This window comes from Rattus norvegicus, chromosome 18 (assembly GCF_036323735.1).
Source record: "Rattus norvegicus strain BN/NHsdMcwi chromosome 18, GRCr8, whole genome shotgun sequence".
Taxonomy (NCBI): Eukaryota; Metazoa; Chordata; class Mammalia; order Rodentia; family Muridae; genus Rattus; species Rattus norvegicus.
Window position 1 is genome coordinate 70,595,688 of NC_086036.1, and position 19,706 is coordinate 70,615,393.

Genomic DNA, 19,706 nt, shown 5'->3' on the forward strand with positions numbered 1-19,706 from the left:
ATAGGACTTTGAATTTTATAACTTAAATAAGTGTGAGTCAAGGCTCCTTCCTGCCCTGACTGCTTGGATGGCCCTAGGCGATCACCTCCTCCCTAGATACCAAGAAACAATACCTCCTCATCTGCCCTTCAGACAACCCCACATACACTGATGAACCTCTTAGGAACCTATCGCTGGCCAGTTGTTTCAGAGAGAAGACAGGGTTGTAATGCCCACCCCAGAAGATGCTAACATCTGCCTAGAAAACAGAAGCAAGTCTGTTCTGTCACAGTAGAGCACTCCAAAGCAAGGCAGGCTGCTCAGAGCTGCACATAGGTAAAGCGTGAAGCAGGACACTAGAGGTTGAAAGTGTGGGTCTATAAAACGCATCTCTTTTTCCCAGATGAACATCCCTGGCATTCTAAATACAGCCAAGAGCAGATCTGTAGCCATTTACTGAGCATAGAGAATGCCAGCATGTTAACCATCTATCCAGAGTATTATGGCCTGTAATGGACCCTAACTGTAAGGATATATTTGAAAGAATTGGTGTAACCTGTGTATCAACTGAAGCTACATCCACCCCAACCCTGATCACCTTGACAGATGATTTAAGGATGCTGCTGGCCCAGATGGAGAGTGCTCCCATCAGCCAGTTCCAAGCCCAGGGGGGTTTGGGGGCTTGGTTTGGTCAGGGTAATGAGACTGAAGGCTGTGAGCTAGGAGAGAGCCAAAGCCATAGGTGGGGGGGGGCCTTTCCCACCCACCATCGTAACCCACACCAAGCCTCGTCTTGCTGCTCTGCTCTCCCAACATGACTCCCTACTTTAACCCCCAGGCTACTGAAATCCATCCGACAGTTTCCCAGGGGTGTTAGGAAGGAGGGGCAAGGAGCTTGAGTTCAGCACAGGACCTGCCTGTCTCCGTCTCCTGAGTTCATAAGGAGTCACAGTCCAAGGCAGGGAAAGAGGTAGAGGAGAGGAAATGGCTGGGCAGACTGAACATGGCTTCCTCCATGTGGAGAAGGCCGGGCAGACTGTGGGCTGCCGGACCAGTTCAACTGAGTCAGCAGGTGCCAGGCAATCATTCCAAGCTGACAGCTCTCTACTGTTCAAATGCGCCTTCTGCTGCTGCAAAATGCCAGGCCCATCGTGATTACACTCCATCATGAAGAGAACTCAAGGCGGGAACCTGGAGACAGGACTGAGGCCAAGACCAGGGAGGAGGGCTGCCTACCGGCTCTCTCCCTGTAGCTTACTCACCCTGCTTTCTTATGCTGTCCAGGAACACACCCAGCGTGGTAGGCTCTCCCACACCATTCACAGATCAAGAAAATGCCCCCCAGGCTACTCCCCATGAAGTATTTCCCCCAATTGAAGTTCCCTCTTCCCAGATGACCCTAGCCTGTGCCAAGCTGACAAAAAACTAAACATCACACCCATGGACCACAGACACTTTCAGTCCTTGGCCAACTGGCTCTCATTGGGAACATAACAATTTGCTATCAGATATTGATACCAATCTTCTCATATCAAATTCTCCTGATACCAATCTTCACATATCAAAGAAAACTCTGTGCTCAGTCAGAAGTTCAGGCACCAAGAAGTGGAGGCACTCTCACCCCATTGCGTGACCCAGATTCCATTTGTAGCCCGCCTCTTGCTGTAAGGCCCCCTTCCTGAGGACCTTGGCATGAGTTTGTAACTTGCAGCCCTTTTATCCACGTGGCAGATAAATCACTGGGGACCTGGTTGTTTTACTGCATTACACCTAGGAATGTAGGGTAGGGTGTTTTGGTTTTGTTTGCTTTTAGACACGGTTTCTCCATGTAGCTCTGGCTGACCTGAAATCTCAGTGTAGACCAGACTAACCTCAAACTCAGAGATCTGCCTCCCTCTGCTCCAGAGTGCTGGGATTAAAGGTGTGTCCCACTGCACCTGACCATGCCACACTTTTGCTTTTTAACCAGTATCTACAGCTGCCAGTGCATGGGTGGAATGAGGGTGTTCACCAGTTACCTGTTACTGAGATAAGATACCGTGACCTAAAGCAACTCAGAGTTCATTTGGCTTATAGGTCGAGAGGGCAAGAGCCCATAAAAGCAAGGAGACATGGCCTCAGGTTCCTGACCAGGAATCTGGCTGATCCCAGTTCATCTGCACACAGGAAGCAGAGAGAGCAAGCAGGAAGTGGGGCACGGCTATAAACCCTCAGAGATTACCCCCAGTGATGCACTTCCTCTAGCAAGGCTCCACCTTCTGAAGGTTCCCCCAAACAACACCAGCAGCCGGACACTAAATAGTTGGATACAGGAGCCCATGGGGGTTTCCCACTACCCCAGTTTATCTTGTTCCTCCTTCACACCCTGTGAGGAATGGATCCCTAGATGAGCTACCGAGGAGTAATGCAAGCACTTCTTTTTGAGACAAGGATTCTGACATTCAAAGTGTTGTAATAGTCCTAACTCCCGTGTTATCTCTGTTAGACCTGAAGCCCCAGATGCTGTCGGGCACCGTGCCCTGTCTGCCTGCATACATACTCTACATGTGCATCAGGCACGCGGACTACACCAACGATGACCTCAAGGTGCACTCGTTGCTGAGCTCCACCATCAATGGCATTAAGAAAGTCCTCAAGGTAAGCAAGGAGCCCCCCAGTAGCGGTAGCAAAGCTAGCACCTCCATTGCCTCTCTGTGTCTGTGTTCTAGCGGTTACCCAAGATGCCTAGCAGTTCTCCGAGCAGAGTGAGGTCTGAAAATGTCAGGAAGCACAGAACTCCATGTGGGCCTGCAGCTCCCTGCTGAGCCTGTGTGTCTGGGAAGCCTGACTGACCACTAGGATAGATGTTATCGAGGTGCGCTACTTCTGAACCAAACTTAGGACCCCATACTCTCTCACCATCCCAAGGGTCTGAGGCACACGATCCTAGTTGGTGGCACAGCAGAGCTGCTGCCATTCATAGGTTTCCAAGGTGAGGGGGCTGGAGAGATGGCTCAGCGGTTAAGAGAACTAACTGCTCTTCCAGAGGTCCTGAGTTCAATTCCCAGCAACCACATGGTGGCTCACAACCATCTGTAATGGAATCTGATGCCCTCTTCTGGTGTGTCTGAGGACAATGACAGGGTATTCACATAGATAAAATAAATCTTGAGAGAGAGAGAGAGAGAGAGGGAGAGGGAGAGGGAGAGGGAGAGGGAGAGAGAGAGAGAGAGAGAGAGAGAGAGAGAGAGAATGAATCTTTAAAAGAGAAAAAAAGAAACAAAGAAACAAAGAAAGCAACAAGGTGAGGCAGACTGGGCTAGAACTGGGCTGCTGGTAGCAGTTGGGGTAAAGCAGCCCACGAACGCCACCTTAAGGTACAACATTCTTATCGAATGTAGTAGCAGCCGCTTGCATCACTGGCTAGGCTGTTTGGGGATGAGGCATTTTTACAAAGGAGCTGGAGTCAAGTGGTAGGAGGGAGACTTTAGAGGGAGATTAGACCTCAGTGACAGTGACAATCCTACGTCAGATTCTCCCTGACACTGCTGCTCTCCCAGAAGGCAAGCTACCCTCAAGGGCCCTGCAGCCAGGCCACTTCTGGTTCTTCAGCCTGTGACCCCTGATTTGGGAACGAGCCAGTCTTTAGTTTCTGGCTACAAAGCCCTTAGCAGCTGCCCTGCCCTCCCTGACTCGGGCTCTAAATACAGTGTTATTTGCTAATCACTGTGAAGTGTATCACACACATGTACGTGTTGATCACTCTCAAACTTGTGTCTCTGGCCTTGACCTTTTTTTTTTACAAGCTCCAACTGGAGTCTAAGGCAGCCTAGGACTACAAATGTCACTTCCTTAGGGAGGCCTCCATAGCTCTGAGCTAGATTAGCCTGTTATGGCCCATGGCTTATGTGGTCAGCCATGTTTTATCATCATGTCTCATACTCAATTGCTATTTAAATAATGCCAGATAGATAAATTTACAGAATGGGCTCTGAGAAGTCAGTGGGATGTAACACAGAAACTGGATGGATCAAGTTGTATATGGGTTGCTAAGCCACCTTGGTCACTTGGTTTATTGCCACTGAGCATCAATGGGACACCAGCGTACTCCCCTGCTAAGCTCTCCAGCATGTCTTGTATAGCCCAGAATCAGAATTGGCCAGTCCAAGTTTCAGACCAGACGAGAGCCTGGTTCTGATGGACCTAAGCTTCATTTGTACCACTCAGCCTCACGGTCTTCATCCATGAGAGTCAGCGGGATGTTCCCGTGTGTGCAGGGCCATACATAACTCATTGAGAGACTGGGGAACGGCCTTGTCTGTAGCATCTCAGAGAGTGGACGAACAGCAAATCTCTCAGCAAAGGATGTCTTCTCTGTATCTGGAAAGTAGACGGCATACAGTGGCTGCCCAGCAGTGCTGGGTAACATAGGAAACTCAGAAAGAGAATGCACTGGGGGTTTGTGTCAGCCAATGGGAGGCACTCAGAGAAGGGTATGCTTTTCTTTTCACAGAAGCACAATGAGGACTTTGAGATGACGTCATTCTGGTTATCCAACACCTGCCGCCTCCTTCACTGTTTGAAGCAGTACAGTGGGGATGAGGTGAGGAGTGAGCAAAGCACCCCAAACTGGGACCCTGTTTTATCCATTTGCAGTTTGGGGTGCTATGGTCCCCCCCCCCCAGTGTTCGGTGTAAGGTCTGTGAGGCACCTGCTGGCACCTTCACTTGTGGGGATGCCTTTGCGGGACTGGGTGGGGCACAGGAGACTCTGAGCTTCCCTGGGCTCAAGAACCCTGAAAAATCAAGAGAAATTAGTTTAACTACACAGGGCCAGAAAGCCCCTTGACTCTCTAGGGGACCCTTGTGACGTCATAATTCTAAAGCTGTCCTAGAGCCATATCAGTGAAGACTGGGAGAAAGGTCAAATGTCTAGTGTATCCTGCTGTCTCTTGTGCTCTGTCCACTTCAGAATAAAGATGCCACCAGAAGAGATGTGTCCCCCCCCCCCCCGCCACATACAGAACCACATGGTACAAACTGATGTCAAGGCCCAGCTTCATGCTTGCAGCTCGATTTGACTCACTGACCTGAGGCTACCATTCCGTGTTCCACTCTGGACCTCTTCGGTCCAGCTTTATCTAGAACTCACATTCCTCTCACTGGCTGCCAAGTGGTTCCTTCAGCTTCATGGGATACAGCACACCGTCCAGTTTCCCCAGTGCCTTCTGCCTCTCACATCCCCACAAGGTCTCTGCTCCGTGCTGCTCTCCCAGCCATTCACACATCTCACCCTGCCCAAAGTCAAGTAGTAGCAAAACTTAAAACAGTGCAACAATGTTTTAAAGTTTTACTCGATCTTTGGTGCCATATAAAATAGGAAAACTCTCCTCCAAGGGTAATGAACTAATCCCACCTCAGTCAGTCATTTCTGGAATGTGGTTCTGATTCCCTTTCAGAATTAGAACTTGAGTTTGGGCACTCGCTTTCACTATGAAAGGGATGGTAAGGGTGGAAGAAATGAATGCCCTTTGTTTCAAACCTGGTGCCTTCTGTTCCTTACCCACAACGTCATCTACAAGCCCCCGTATGTGGGGGAGCTCTTTCTGGCACTTCATTAAGGTTCCTGCTTCAGTTTCATTTGTAACAAAGTGCCCTGACAGAATCTTAATCGACACAGGGTTTACTTGGCCCACAAATCCTGTTTACTGACCATCTGTTGTAAAAAATCAAGGCAGCAGAAACTGGAAGCTAGTCACGTTGTATCCACACAGAGAAGCAGAGAGCAAGAGATAAATGTGGCCCATGGTACTCAGCTCCTTCTCTCCTCCTCATTCAGTCCAGGGCCCGGCCATTGAAATGGTGGGGTTCAGGTGTGTCTTCTCACCAGAGGCCTGTCTGCCAGATGATTCTAGACTTTTGTCAGACTGACAATTAGTTGTAAGCACTGTTACCATGGATTCCACCAGTGTTATGAAAGGGCAAGACCAAGGGCTCCATGGCCCTGGTCTGCTCCTTGTGCTTCTGTTCTTGGGGACAAGATTTGAACCACAGTATAAACAGACTCTGTGTTGTCTAAACAGCAAGGAGTGAAGGACCCCTACCTCTTAGCAGTCGCAGTTGTCGCTCCTGCTTCCACCCATTTTCTTATTAAAAATGGCTTCGTGATTTGAGATAAGGGCCACAGGTTGAGGGATGGTGGCCTCTTCGACAGTACTGTGCTGCTAATCCCTCTTGGCCTGAATGAAAAGGACCTGGGAGCTAGGCTCAGTCGCACACACCTTCTTCAATCCCAGCAGTTGGGAGACCGTGGTAGGAATATCCCAAGTTTGATGACAGCCTAAGTGATCTGGCAAGAGCATCTCAAAACAAAATAGACAAAATTAGACTTCGGTCACAGGGTCCCTTGTGATGTTAGTACTTGTTCCAGATTAAATGGTCACCCTAGGACAGCAGGCTAAGACGACAGTGCCGTCCCTACCATTTCTGCCTGTCCATTAGCTGAAAAAATGACAAGAGCCTGTAGATGTCTCCTACAAACAGAACCTGGCCTGTGCCATACTCCTGTGTAACCCAAGATTATAGGGCGATCTGAAGACTGATAATTCCAGATAAACATCCAGAAAGCGTGAATCCCTCCTTCATTAATTTTTTTCTGACTGTGGGTACAGAATATATAGAACTCACTTTATTTTGAGGATCCAAATGATTTAGGCCCTTCTGTTTACATAATTCGTCTTGTCTGTCATAAGATTTCCACTACGTCCAAGATCCAGGGCTATCCCAAAGGCCTCATGGTTTCTAGAGCATAGGGAAGCCCTGCCAATAGGATGCTGTTAAATGCCCAAGTCCAGGAGGTATACGGAGTCCAGGAGACCCCAGAGGTTTATTGACACACACCTTTCCTCTTCAGGGTTTCATGACACAGAACACGGCGAAGCAGAATGAGCACTGTCTCAAGAACTTTGACCTCACTGAATACCGTCAGGTGCTAAGTGACCTTTCCATTCAGATCTATCAGCAACTCATTAAAATTGCTGAGGGCCTGCTACAGCCTATGATAGGTAAGCTGGAGCTGCTCACATCTTGGGGTCTGGAGGAGGAGGGCTGTGGCAGGCTTGCCTTTCAGGAACCAAGCGTTACTAGGTATGGCCTCCAAGCCAGAGCCTTCTAGGAAAGGCATAGGGTGTAGTATACATTGTGCTTAAGACTTGGGTAATTTTCAACAGCATACTATAAAAACAGGATGCCAACAGAGCAGCAAGGTAGCTTTCCTTAATGTTTTATCTATAGTAATTTCCACAAGCAATGTAATGGTGTGAATGCAAACACAGTGAAGACAGTGTCTTCTTGCCTGTGGGGTGCTTGTGAACCAAGCTGCAGGGAGCACAGGGCGATCCTGTTTACCTGCTTTGTACACAGCAAGGAGTGCACTTGAGTGTTGAGGGTGAAATCAGAATGGAAAGAACAGCTACATTGTAACGGTAGACGGTAGACGGACACATATTTGCCACTCAGTGCACCATGAAGGCAGGGAAAGAAGTTAAACCTGGACCTGTGTAATGGCATCTCTAGGTCCTCACAGCGCAAACAGGCTGAGTGAATCCCAGAAGGTTTGGGATATTCTTGGGATAAATTTCATATCAAATCTTCCCCTCCTATCTAGTTTTCTCCTAAGGTCCTTCCCACATAGAAGAAGAACTAATAGATCAGGCTGGATGTGTTTCAAAACTCGGAATAATGGTGGTTGGTTGCACCAGACCCCAAGCAAGACCTGGGTTCCAATCCTGGTGCCGTCTCTTCCTAACTGCGTTCTTGTACCCAAATTATACAACCTCTTTGTGCTTCAGTTCGCTCATTGGTAAAGTGGGTAGCACCTCATCGGGCTGCAGGCTGAATGGAAGAGGTCCTGTCCATAAAGCACTACCTGGTGCACAGTTAAAGGCTATTGAATAAAGATGTTGAAGCAACTAACCTAATAGTCACACAGTTGGTGCCTGGGTTAGACCCTACCAGAGTTAGCTCAGTCCTTAAACTTTGATACTTGGCAGAGGTAGTACAGAGTCCAGCTAGTATATTATCCATTGTCTTTCTCCAATCACCAATGAGTTTAAGTAACATTATGTTCCATAGTTACTTTATTCAACATGGAAGTCCATCAGATTCAAAGTTCTTTGCCAAATATATTGAGTCCCTGAATATGTCGACCCTGTGCATATCTGAATGGTTTCATTGACCTGAGTGACCTTATGGCAGAGTTTTGATAGGAGCATACAGGCTTCTAACTGTGCCTTCCTTTCAGTTTCTGCCATGCTGGAAAATGAGAGTATCCAGGGGCTGTCAGGGGTGAGGCCAACTGGCTACCGGAAGCGCTCGTCCAGCATGGTGGACGGAGAAAATTCGTATTGCCTGGAGGCCATCATCCGCCAGATGAATTTCTTTCATACAGTCCTGTGTGACCAGGGCCTGGACCCTGAGATTATCCTGCAGGTGTTCAAACAGCTTTTCTACATGATCAATGCGGTGACTCTTAACAACCTACTCCTGCGGAAAGATGCCTGCTCCTGGAGCACCGGCATGCAACTCAGGTGAGAGAGGTACTCACGCCAGCACACGGAGACCGAGCCCCAACGTAGGCTGGGGTCCGAACCCAAGGCAGCTGCCTCCAGGGTGAAATCCACGTCTAACTAGTAGCCCTTCCCATAATTGGTATGCCATAAATCCTTCACCGTCTTATTAATTGGTGGAGTTCACTCAGCAGTGACATTCAAACGCAGTCAGATACCCTTTAATTAAGACAAATGCAACATGGCCAGGTCAGCGAGAAAGGAGAATGGATCAGGAGTTAACAAGGCTGTCAAGGGAAGTATGAACGGTTGGAAATTAAATACAAATTATAATTCAATATATTTAATGCTTCCCTCCCTATTAATCTAGATAGACACCTTAGGTAATTCCTTCATTGCTTAATTTTAAGCATGCATTCAACTATTCATTCTTTACTCAGCGTATGGTTACTGAATGCTAGGCACTTTGACGAGTTTTTTTTTAACATGTGTGTGCATGTAGGAGTAGCGGTGCATACATGTGTGCATGAACATGTGGAGGACATCTCAAACATCCACCTTTAGCAAAAAACAAGTAAACAAAACACAAGCTCTCACTGGCCTAGAACTAACCAAAGTTGTCTGGGCTGGCTGGCCAGCAAAAAAAAAACTCTCTCTACCTCCTCAGCCCAGCACCAAGATTACACCTGTGTGCTACCTCACCCATTTGTGGTTTTGTGGTTTGTTTGCAGTCTGTGTGTCTGTCTGAGTGTTTGCATATGGGTCTTGGCACCAAATTCAGGCCCTCTTGAAGTGAGGGCAGATGACACTAATTACACATCACCAGCACAGCACAGGAGACGCCCCTTCCCACCACCCATCTTCACCCCGTGAATTAAGGCTTAACACAGCTTCCTTTTTGCCTTGGCTAAGGTACAACATAAGTCAACTCGAAGAGTGGCTTCGGGGAAAAAACCTTCAGCAGAGTGGAGCGGTTCAGACCATGGAGCCCTTGATCCAGGCAGCCCAACTCCTTCAGCTGAAGAAGAAGACCCAGGAGGATGCTGAGGCCATCTGCTCTCTGTGTACCTCCCTCAGCACCCAGCAGGTACAGCAGTTCAAGGCCAGCTCTGGCCTTTCTGGTCTATTCTCACTAGGAATCTTCTAAGGGTGTGCTTCCAGCCCCGTTGACACAGTTTTTTCAGGTTTGCAGCCAGTAAGATGAACCAGAGATCGCTTTGGTTGTAAAACCCAATGCCAGTTCCCCGTAACTTTCTGATCGTTCTTTTGTGCTAAGTTACAAGACCCACAAACCTTGATAACTTTTTTGATAATTACGTGTGCATGTTCACATGCGCTATGGTGTGTGTGTGTGTGTGTGTGTTAGGTAGGTAGGTCAGAGGTTGACTGGGAGGAGACGGTTCTCTCTTCCACCATTTGGACTCTGGGGATTGACTTCAGATAACCAGGCATGGCTAAAGCAGTCCTCACCCAATGAGCTGTCTTGCGATGGGAGCCCTCCTGTCATAATTTTAAAAAAAACAATTCCAGATAGTTTCTTACCTAGAATTTTTCCCCTGAATCTGACAACATGAAGCCGTTTGCTTTCTTTATACATTTTCTTTACACCTGTAATTTTTATATGGCCATATTTTAAGATTCCGCTTATATCATTTTTAAATGAAGCCTTAGCAATCTAAAGGTACTTAAATATTTTAAATTCCTCTCCCCAAAATTATATTTATACACTATAATTTGGTTGTAGACATATGACTATAGTCTACAAAGAGATAAAAGTCCTAGATCTTGCCTTTGGTCACGGCTTCCTAGAAATGGGCCACAGACACTGCAAGATGGAAACTAGAATCTCCCAGTCAAATGAATATTCTTCCCAACGAATACCTTTGCAACCAACCAAACTCGGTAATGTGAAGGCTCATGTTTCTCTCCCCTGCTGGCTTCTGAAAGCCTGCACATTCTTAGTTTCCCAGCTCCCCTCCCCCAGTAACTGTCTCTCTTCTGTGAGCTTACGTATTGCCTGCACCTGGCTGTGCACGCAGTAGGGTACGCCCACCAAAACAGTTGATGGGCACACAAGACTGTGTCTGGTTAAGAAGAGAAATCTCACTTGTAAATGAATTGACTTAAGGAAGAGGTTGAAACAGGGTGGTTAAGTAAGCCCTCTCTCATACCAGATCCCTGGCTCTCTCCTGAAGAAGTTTAAGTTACTGACAAAAAAGAGTCTGGGAGCTTTCTGAACTCGTGTATAAGCCACCAAGCATAGAGGAGGGGTGGGCATCAAGGACATGAGTGTCATATAGGAGCTCAAGTCTCACAGGGTCATGGTTGGAAACGCACCAAAAATGGCACTTGATCCTGACCAAGCACCTCGAGGGGTTTGTCCAGAGAGTTAAACACTTTGTGACACCACTGTCAGAGTCTTAAAAGTCTTCAGTTTGTCAAGTTCTGTACTGAACACTGCTTTCATTCCAACAGATTGTCAAAATTTTAAACCTCTACACTCCCTTGAATGAATTTGAAGAACGGGTGACAGTGTCCTTTATACGAACAATCCAGGTGAGTCATCGGGTGTTAATTTTATAAAGTCATAGGCTTCCTGCTTAAATGTATGGGAACCTTAGAGTCCACAGTAACACTGACTGCACACACATAGGAACCTTAGAGATCATAGTAACACTGACTGCACACACACTGATGGATGGCCTTATCCTTGCCTCTCAGCTTTTAGACTCATGGGCTTCATTTATCAGGAACGTCTTGCTAAATCATGGCACCAGGTGGAATTAACGAGGGAGCTTAATATTAGTTCCACCCATGTGAAACTAAGAAATGTTCTCTTAGATGGCAATCTGAACTCTTAAATCTCTCTCTCTCTGGTAATTACAGTATTGCTCCTGGGGATAGGCAGGAAGAAACATGTCAAGCAGATATCTATTTAGATCCATCCTGAGACGTGAGTTTAAACTTCAACATGAGCTTCCTCAAGCTGAGCCCAACCAGGTTTGGGTCCAGTAGAGGCCTTCTCATGTGACAGTAGCTGACAGGAACTGGCCCAGTAGTGACTCACAAAGCAGAAGTCACTTCTACAGTTACATGTAGGGGATACACTGGACAGACACATTGTATTAGCCATCGTGAGCCAAGGATAGGAGGGGGAGGAAGGTGACCAGAAGAGGAGACTGTGGGGAAATGGGAATTTATCAGAACTATTCAAGGACCCCCTAGAAACCAAGAGCTTTGGTAGGGAATGCTGTTCTCCTTTGCAAGGGTGAGGATTTTTATTCCAAGATTTAAGAGCTCTAGAGATTTATAGAGAGTGCCTGGCTGTGAAAAGGCCCAGGGAAAACAATAAATGAACTCTAGCCTGGTATTTGTGTAAAGATGACAGAGGTCACGAGACAGATGCCAAGTCAGACTAAAGGTGGCTGCTGTCTCAAGGGCAGCGGGAAACGCCAGGGTATGCTAGGCATACGGCCCTCAGGGCAGGCCAGCTCACCCACACAACAGATTCACTGAAGTGGGGAGGGGGAGGGTGTTGAGTGGGAGCATAGGTTACAAGGAGCACAGGAGCACAGAGCCAGCTCCTAGAGCTCCTAGATGCCCAGAAGGAATTGGGAGACAGAAGAGAAGCTGTGAGATGCCCCGACCCACTGCTGATTTTTGCGGAGGGCTGAAAAACAACTCAAGTAAAAGTACGAGTTCAAGAAGTCATTCTTGGATTTGAACCTGAGCCACGTGGGAGAGAGAACCATAACTTGCTATAAACTGGCAACAGCACCATTTGCAAGAAGGGAGTTCAGTCCTAAGTTGAATAACATGCGGAGCCAACTGTGGGCCTAATGGGTGAGAGACATAGAAGAGACATCGTTGAGGGTAAGGGTTAAATATTGTCAGAATATATGGCAACCCTCCCAAAACTTATTTTTCCCAGCCATGGCTTATTTTTTCCTATGCAGTGCTCAGAGGTACTGGTGAGCAGTCAGCCCCTCACCCAACTCCCACCCACACCCACACCTGATCTGGTAGCCAGCAGTCAAAGCTCCCTGTTACACATACCACTCACTGCCTACATACTGGGATACAGTACACTGTTTAAACACGCACAGCTGGATAACTGAAGCATCACACAGTAACTCATAAATACATGTGGTTTTCATATAGCCATTAAAACACTCGAATATTAGAACGTGTGTAATGTAAGCTTGAGAGCTGTCAGACCACCCCAGGGTTCACAGGGGTTCTCTGTGACACCACGTACTATCAACTGTGTGTGCCTTGAGCCCCAGCTGAAACCTCTGTCCTTCAGCCTCCTTAATCAGCCCCATTTTCATGTTCAGCCCTAAATCTTCTACAATTTCCTCAAGTCCCTCAAGGTTTTTGGTTTTTTGTTTTTTTAATTTTTTTATTTCATGACTTTTTTCAAAAATTGATTTATTTATTTTATGTATGTGAGTACACTGTAGCTGTCTTCAGACGCACCAGAAGAGGGCATTGGATCTCATTACAGATGGTTGTGAGCCACCATGTGGTTGCTGGGAATTGAACTCAGGCCCTCTGGAAGAACAGTCAGTGCTCTTAACCACCGAGCCGTCTCTCCAGCCCGCTCATGACCTTTGTTACTTTAAAAAATGTGCAGATAAATAAACCAGACCCAAAGTCTAAAAAACTTAGTGAGCTCACGAATAGTTGAATTTGCATTCAGAACAGAAGCTGTGAATCTTCACTTCAGAATTTACACTCTCAGTATTGGATATATCTTACACACTCATCTACCACCCCAGACAAAAGACCCATGACAGAATTAGATTAAAGTTAGCTCTCCATCCTCTTTCATTGCCTGTGTCCGCTACCTGTGCTCGGTCGCTCCTCACCCCTTTCTTCTCTTCTCGTCGTGTTATACTGTGCGCACAGCTGCCTTTGTTTGTACATGTGAATATATTATTGGCTAGATTCTCATGAGAAGGAACATGTTTCTTTTATTTCTTTCTGAGACTGTGTGACCTCGTGTAATATAGAATTCGAAGTCCATCCATTTTCCCGAATCTTTTACGCTTCATTTTCTTAGTGTTGAGTAATATTCCATTATGTCAATTAGATATATTACCAAATTTTCATTACCCATTTATCTGTTTGTGCACAAAAGGGTCCGATTCTTTGCTATCATGAATAGACAAACAATGGAAATGGGTGTAAATATCTCTGTAGTAGGGAATGGAGATTCTCTGGGTACGAAACAGCTGAGTCATATAGCAGTTCTGTTTTTAATGTTTTTAAGAAATCTCCAAACTGATCTCCATAGTGTGTGTATTGATTTGTACCAACAGTGTGTAAAGGTCCCCTTCTCTCCTCATTCTCTTCCACATTCACTTTCTCCCAGTTCTTGATGATGGCCATTCTAACTGGGATAAGATAGTATGTCGAAGCAGTTTTAATTTGCATGACGCTGGCAATGATGGGCATTAAACGTCTTTAAATGGCTATTGGCTAGTTTTGGTGAAAGCTACGTATTCAGTTCATGGCCCATTTACCGTTGGCAGCTTTACCCCTTGGTTTTTAATCCCCTGCAGTTGTTTGTAACTTGGCTGTTTGCTCCCCGCCTGAGTGTAGCTGAGAAAGTTCCCCTGCCCGTCTGTTAGTGCGGCTCATTCTTCCTCTGCTATACAGAAGGAGTGATTTTCACGTAGTCCACCTGCCGGGCCTGGCTCCCGGGCTGCTGGTGTTCCAGGGAACAGGCTTTGCCTATGCCAATATCTTGTGTTTTCCTCTAAAAGTTTCAGGGTTGTAAGTCTGGTGATCCATTTTAAGATTCTATACAAGGAGAAAGCTACGAATCTCATTTCACTTTCTGCAAATAAGAAATCCAGTTTTCTTAGCACCATTTGTTAAGTGGGCTATCTTCCCCTCACCCCCTGAGAGTATATTTTGCCTCCTTTGTCAAAAATTAAGTGGACATTCTTCAGGGCTTTTAAACAGGAGAGCCCACGATTCAGGAACCGAATACTCCAGGAGGCTTTTCTGAGGAAGCCTTCCTCTCTCATGGCTGGGAGGCTGTTCTGTAAGAAACAGTGCAGCAGGGCCAAATGCAGCCATCAGGAAGAGACCATGCCAGGTACCACCAGAGTCACCACAGGTACGCTGGACTTGTGAAACTTGCTGCTCCTTCCTCCATTAAAAAGCCTTACCTGCCCTCCAAGCTTCTCTCTCTATGGTACCCAACCATTCTGTCAAACTCTCCGTATTACTTTGAATTAGTGGCCCTGCTCTTCAGATGCCAGTATATGAGCAGTTTGAGGCTTAAGCAGCACTTTCTGTCATTGACTTGGTGACTGAACAAAATGAGATCGATCTGAGACTCCAGAGTCCTTGGGACTCATTTCTTTCCTGCCCTGTACTCAGTGGCTCACCTTCTACCTCGTGGTAAAGGGATGCTGGCACTCGCAGGTCTCAGCCTGTTTCAAGCCTTAAGTGGAATAGTAAAGGTACCCGGAGAGCCACAGTCGTGGGAGCCAGCTGCTGTAGGTACTGAGCAAATAAGCCCTCGGTCTTCCCACTCTAAAGTTGGGTAACATTGAAACAATAGTGTCTTGTTGCAAAGAGGAGAAAAAAAATGCATTTTTGGCGTCTCAAGCTGACATGGCATAATCTGTATTTTCCTGTTACGAATTTATGGATCTTCCTCTTGGCCACACTCCTGCAGTCCAGCTCCTGCCTGGAGTTCATGGTTCAACAGTTTAATGGTTAATTCCCAGGTAGGAAGAACAAGGCAGGATGTTGCAAAGATAATACCAGTGACAAATACAGTGCCTACCTGCCAGGTGCCCTCAGAACTCAGTGGACTGAGTTATAAGGCAAGGACTCTCTCCCAAGGGGGAAACTGTATTATGCAATTTAGCTATCACGGTGTCACAGTACCTGAGGTAATCAACTTGCAAGAGAAAAGGTTCATTTTTGTCCAGATATTTTAGTCCATGGTGACTAACTTGCTCTTAGGTCTTTAGCTCCACAGTACTTAACCATGGCAGGCACAGTAGGTGGAGAACACCTGTTTACTACACAACAGCCTTGAGGCAAGAGACAGCAGGGTCCAGGGTCCCTGTACCTCTTCAAGGGCATGCCCCCCAGCCATCTAACTTCCGTGCCAAAGGGTCCTTCGGTCTGTTCACTGATCTCACCTTACAGGACTACATCATCAGTGGGAGGCTGAAGTGTCCCGCTGTCCCGCTGAGGGATAGAGAGCCACTCCTCCCTTCAGTTCTGCCAATTTGGGCACAAGAGAGCTGTAGGCTCTGTTTCTTTTTCTTTCTTGCTTTCTTTCTTTTTTTAAGATTTATTTATTTATTTTATGTATACGGGAGTACACTGTAGCTGTCTTCAGACACACCAGAAGAGGGCATGAGATCTTATTACAGATGGTTGTGAGCCACCATGTGGTTGCTGGGATTTGAACTCAGGCCCTCTGGAAGAACAGTCAGTGCTCTTAACCACTGAGCCATCTCTCCAGCCCTGTAGGCTCTGTTTCTAACTGTGCTTCTGTCTATCATTGTTCCCGAGGAATTGAAGCTTTTCTCAAAATGACTTTGTCTCCAGAAATGGTATAAATATTCCTTTGTCCTTGAAGGAAATTTTGCCAGATGTTTTCATTTCATTTTTTTACTTGTTCGTTTTTCCCCTTAGTGGTGTGTCAGTCACCTTGTTGATTCCTAACATGGCTTCTGGTGAACATCAACCCCTACCCTCATTTTAAGATACTCTGTAATGAATAAAATTCTCTGCGGTGCCTTTTAAGACTCCCCATCTTTGGGTTTTGACAGTTTGCACATCTCAGTATGCAAGTTTATCCTGCTAAAATATTAATGAGCTTGGATGTACTCATATACACTGCCCATTGGGTTTGGGGTGGCCTAGTTTTATTTAAATGACTTTCGGCCCCTTCCCTCCTCTCCTTTGGGGACTTCTATTGTATGCATGTTGATACTTTGTTTCCTGGTCTCTCAAGCTCTGTTTTTAGTCAGGGCCTTACACAGCCCAGGTTGACCTCAAACTTGCTATGTAGCTGAGAATGAAGTTGAACCCTGATCCCGCTGCCTCTGCTTCCCCAGTGCTGACCTTACAGGGAGTGCAGTACCAAACCTGGCTCTACTCCTTCTTAGACTTGATCACATCAACTCTAGCTAGCTTCTAAGGAAGATAATTCTAATTCATCTTGTAGCTCACCGGTCTCCCTTCTACCCGCCCAGTTTTGCTGTAGAACAGTGAATTTCGTTTTGGTTATTGTATTTTTCTTAAAACATCTGGCTTCAAAGAGAGGGGGAGGGGAAGAGGATTTGCCCTTCTAAATATTCTGATTAATGGCACTAAGACAAATCACTGGACCCTGAGAGAAACCTTGTCCAGAACAATTATCCACGTGGATCAGATGTTCAGAGGTCACACCTCACTGCTTTCCCTGGCACTACCTAGCTATTCCACAATTGTAGGCGTCTCCCTTTGCAGCCGCACATCACTCTTTCAAACTCAGGAACCTTTTCTGTGGAGGGGCTGATCCTACACTGCCTGCCTCCTCAGCACTATCTATGATGTTCCATTCTGAACATGACAAAATTCAGACTTAGGAAAGCCCAGAGCAGGGAGTCTGCCTGTAGACCCGCAGTTCTCAGTCTGTGGGTCACGACCCCTTTGGGGGAGGCTGACGAACCCTTTCACAGGAGTTGCCAAGACCATCAGAAAATATAGACGTTTATATTATGATTCATAACAGTAGCAACATTACAGTTGTGAAGTAGCAATGAGAATAATTTTATGGTTGGGGGAGGAGGGTCACCACAACACGAGGAGCTGTATTAAAAGGTTGCAGCATTAGGAAGGTTGAGAACCACTGCTCTAGAATCGGGTCCATTACCCTTGGGATTTGCACCTTAGATGAAGTTTCACCCTCTCCCTTGGATGGAAGCATTAAAACCTTGCTACAGTGGAGAAGGTGCTTGATTGGCTCCAACAAACTAAATCAGGGCTTGTCTCCATGACATGCCTCAGCGGCACAGGGAGGGCACATTCTCCTGACTACCACACCCCTCCCATGTCGTCTTAGAAATCCTTCCACGCCCTATGCCCCCCTCACGTCTGTGAAGTTACTGAAACTGGCTCTTTTTAGGTAGTTCTAAATACTTACACTCTCCCTCCACAGGCTCAGCTACAAGAGAGGAGTGACCCCCAGCAGCTACTGCTGGACTCCAAACACATGTTTCCTGTTCTGTTTCCATTTAATCCATCTGCTCTGACCATGGACTCAATCCACATCCCGGCCTGTCTCAATCTGGAGTTCCTCAATGAAGTCTGAGGATGCGTTGTTTCCAAGGCAAGCGAGAAGGAAGTGCGTGCTGTCGGCTGAAGGAGTGCTAGGTCTGTTAAATATGCCCAGCGTAGATCAAACCATGTTAGAGACCTGTGGGGAGCACTGAACTAAACAGCGGGGTGCACTCTGGTCGTTAGCTTTTGTACAGACTGCTCAGAAAACACCTGAAGTGAGGACGATTGTTGCAGTGGCACTTTCAGGTTAAACCAAGACACGTCAGAACGGACGGCCGCTGTGTAGCTCCAGTCACCATACAAAGATGCCAGTTCTACAGAGTGGAAGTGCCTAGCTTTGAGCTGTGTATATAACTTAAGAATGTTCAAACTAAGATTATATTAAAAACACATGACATAAATTGCCTTCGTGGGTCTTTCAAGAAAATGATACTAATAACCATAAGAACGACATATATTGATAAACCAAAGGTGTGAATGATCTTGGGGTAAGATGTTTTGAGAACAAAAAGTATGGGCCTGTGCCTCAGGAGAATTCTCCAGTGAATTAGTATTCACTGGTGCCTGGGGAGTGAAGGGCACTGGTGTGACTGACCTCCTGACCAAGCATGTTGAATGTCGTTTCTAAGTAAATTAGATGACCCAGCCCTTGGTAGGCTCGAGCTCTTGCGATAGTCTCAGGTTTGTGGGAGAGCTACACTAAACATACAGCTGTCAGGTGCAGGGTGAGAAAGATGGAAAAATACAGTCTCTGCTGCTAGTCAATGCTCTGAGACCAGGAAGCTTCGGCAACAATTCGTATGAGAAGGGCAGATGAGGATGGATAGCTTTTATTGGCCGGTATAAAACCAAAGCAGTGTGCCCCTGACTCCAGGCCCCCAGACCATAAGGGAAACAGACTCAAGAACCCAATTGTCTGAAGAACCTCTGAAGAACCTTCTCAAGTTTTCAACATTGTTTCCAAAATTTAAAGTCAATGTAAATACTCTACTAGGAACTAAAAGATTTAAAGAAATATTTAGTAATAATGTAACAAGCTTATGTGTTTGCCCCTCAGAATTTTATTTTGGACTGGAGAACAAAGATTTGGTTAGACAAACCTATACAGTCTTTCTACCCATTTCCATAATCCGTATTTATTAAAGGAATGCTGTCCTTACGACGGTTACAGGTGGTTTGCAAACTATACATGAGCTTCGTCATTACACTGAGATTCCACCATACTTTAGAAGACTTCCCCGAGTGTCACCCAGTTAGGAAGGTTCTTGGGAATACAGCGCACCCCAAGCCCTATAATCCTATGCTATGACAAGTCTGTGTCCCCAGTCTTCCTTGACTGCTGCGGCCAGAACAAAAACCAGTGCCTGGCATGAGACTAATCCAGCAACAAATGCACTGTCGCCTGCATCGTCCCTTCTGGGTCCACAGTAAGCAGCCCAGCTGCTCTTGGGTGTTCGTCTCCAAGAAGAGCCCCTCCCACTGCTCTCAGTTATAGCCCCGACATCTGTATCTGACTTTCAACCCCCAAACACAAACTGTTTGGAAACCCAGTTTAAAACAGCTTGATCTGTGGCTATCTTTTAAAAGTTGCTTATGAATATAATTTGTCTTAGCATGCACTTTAGTGTTCAAAATGGACTCACGTAAAGACTCCTTAACCCTTGAGAATACCCAAAATGCCATCTTGCTAAGCATTTTTAGGAAATGACTTCCCAAATATAGTCTGACCTTGCATATAGTCTGAAGTCATCATCCCCACACCACCCCGCAAGGTGGAGTACGACTCTAGATAAAAGCTTAGTGATTAGACAAATGGAGGAAGTGGGTAACTCACATGAAGTCACAACTCCAGTCTCTTCCAGAGGATAGGAGTACC

At 46.4% G+C, this 19,706-nt stretch overlaps 1 protein-coding gene and 1 long non-coding RNA gene across 18 annotated transcripts in view; one reads left to right on the forward strand and one right to left on the reverse strand.

Annotated features, from left to right (window-relative positions):
* The window catches only part of Myo5b (myosin Vb), a 300,202-nt gene extending 281,971 nt beyond the window's left edge, over positions 1-18,231 (forward strand). For all 17 annotated transcript variants that reach the window (XM_063277100.1, NM_017083.2, XM_063277099.1 and 14 more), the window contains 7 exons: positions 2,465-2,616; positions 4,472-4,561; positions 6,871-7,021; positions 8,260-8,545; positions 9,437-9,611; positions 11,000-11,080; positions 17,709-18,231. In XM_063277100.1, coding sequence (XP_063133170.1) covers positions 2,465-2,616; positions 4,472-4,561; positions 6,871-7,021; positions 8,260-8,545; positions 9,437-9,611; positions 11,000-11,080; positions 17,709-17,861 — 1,088 coding nt within the window. In that variant the 3' untranslated portion in view covers positions 17,862-18,231. The remainder of the gene's footprint in view (positions 1-2,464; positions 2,617-4,471; positions 4,562-6,870; positions 7,022-8,259; positions 8,546-9,436; positions 9,612-10,999; positions 11,081-17,708) is intronic.
* LOC134482961 (uncharacterized) lies at positions 3,997-5,870 on the reverse strand. The gene is made up of 2 exons (XR_010059738.1): positions 5,671-5,870; positions 3,997-4,338 (listed from the first exon to the last, which is right to left on the reverse strand). It is a non-coding gene; the product is annotated as an uncharacterized LOC134482961 (long non-coding RNA).
* Positions 18,232-19,706: the final 1,475 nt, after the last annotated feature.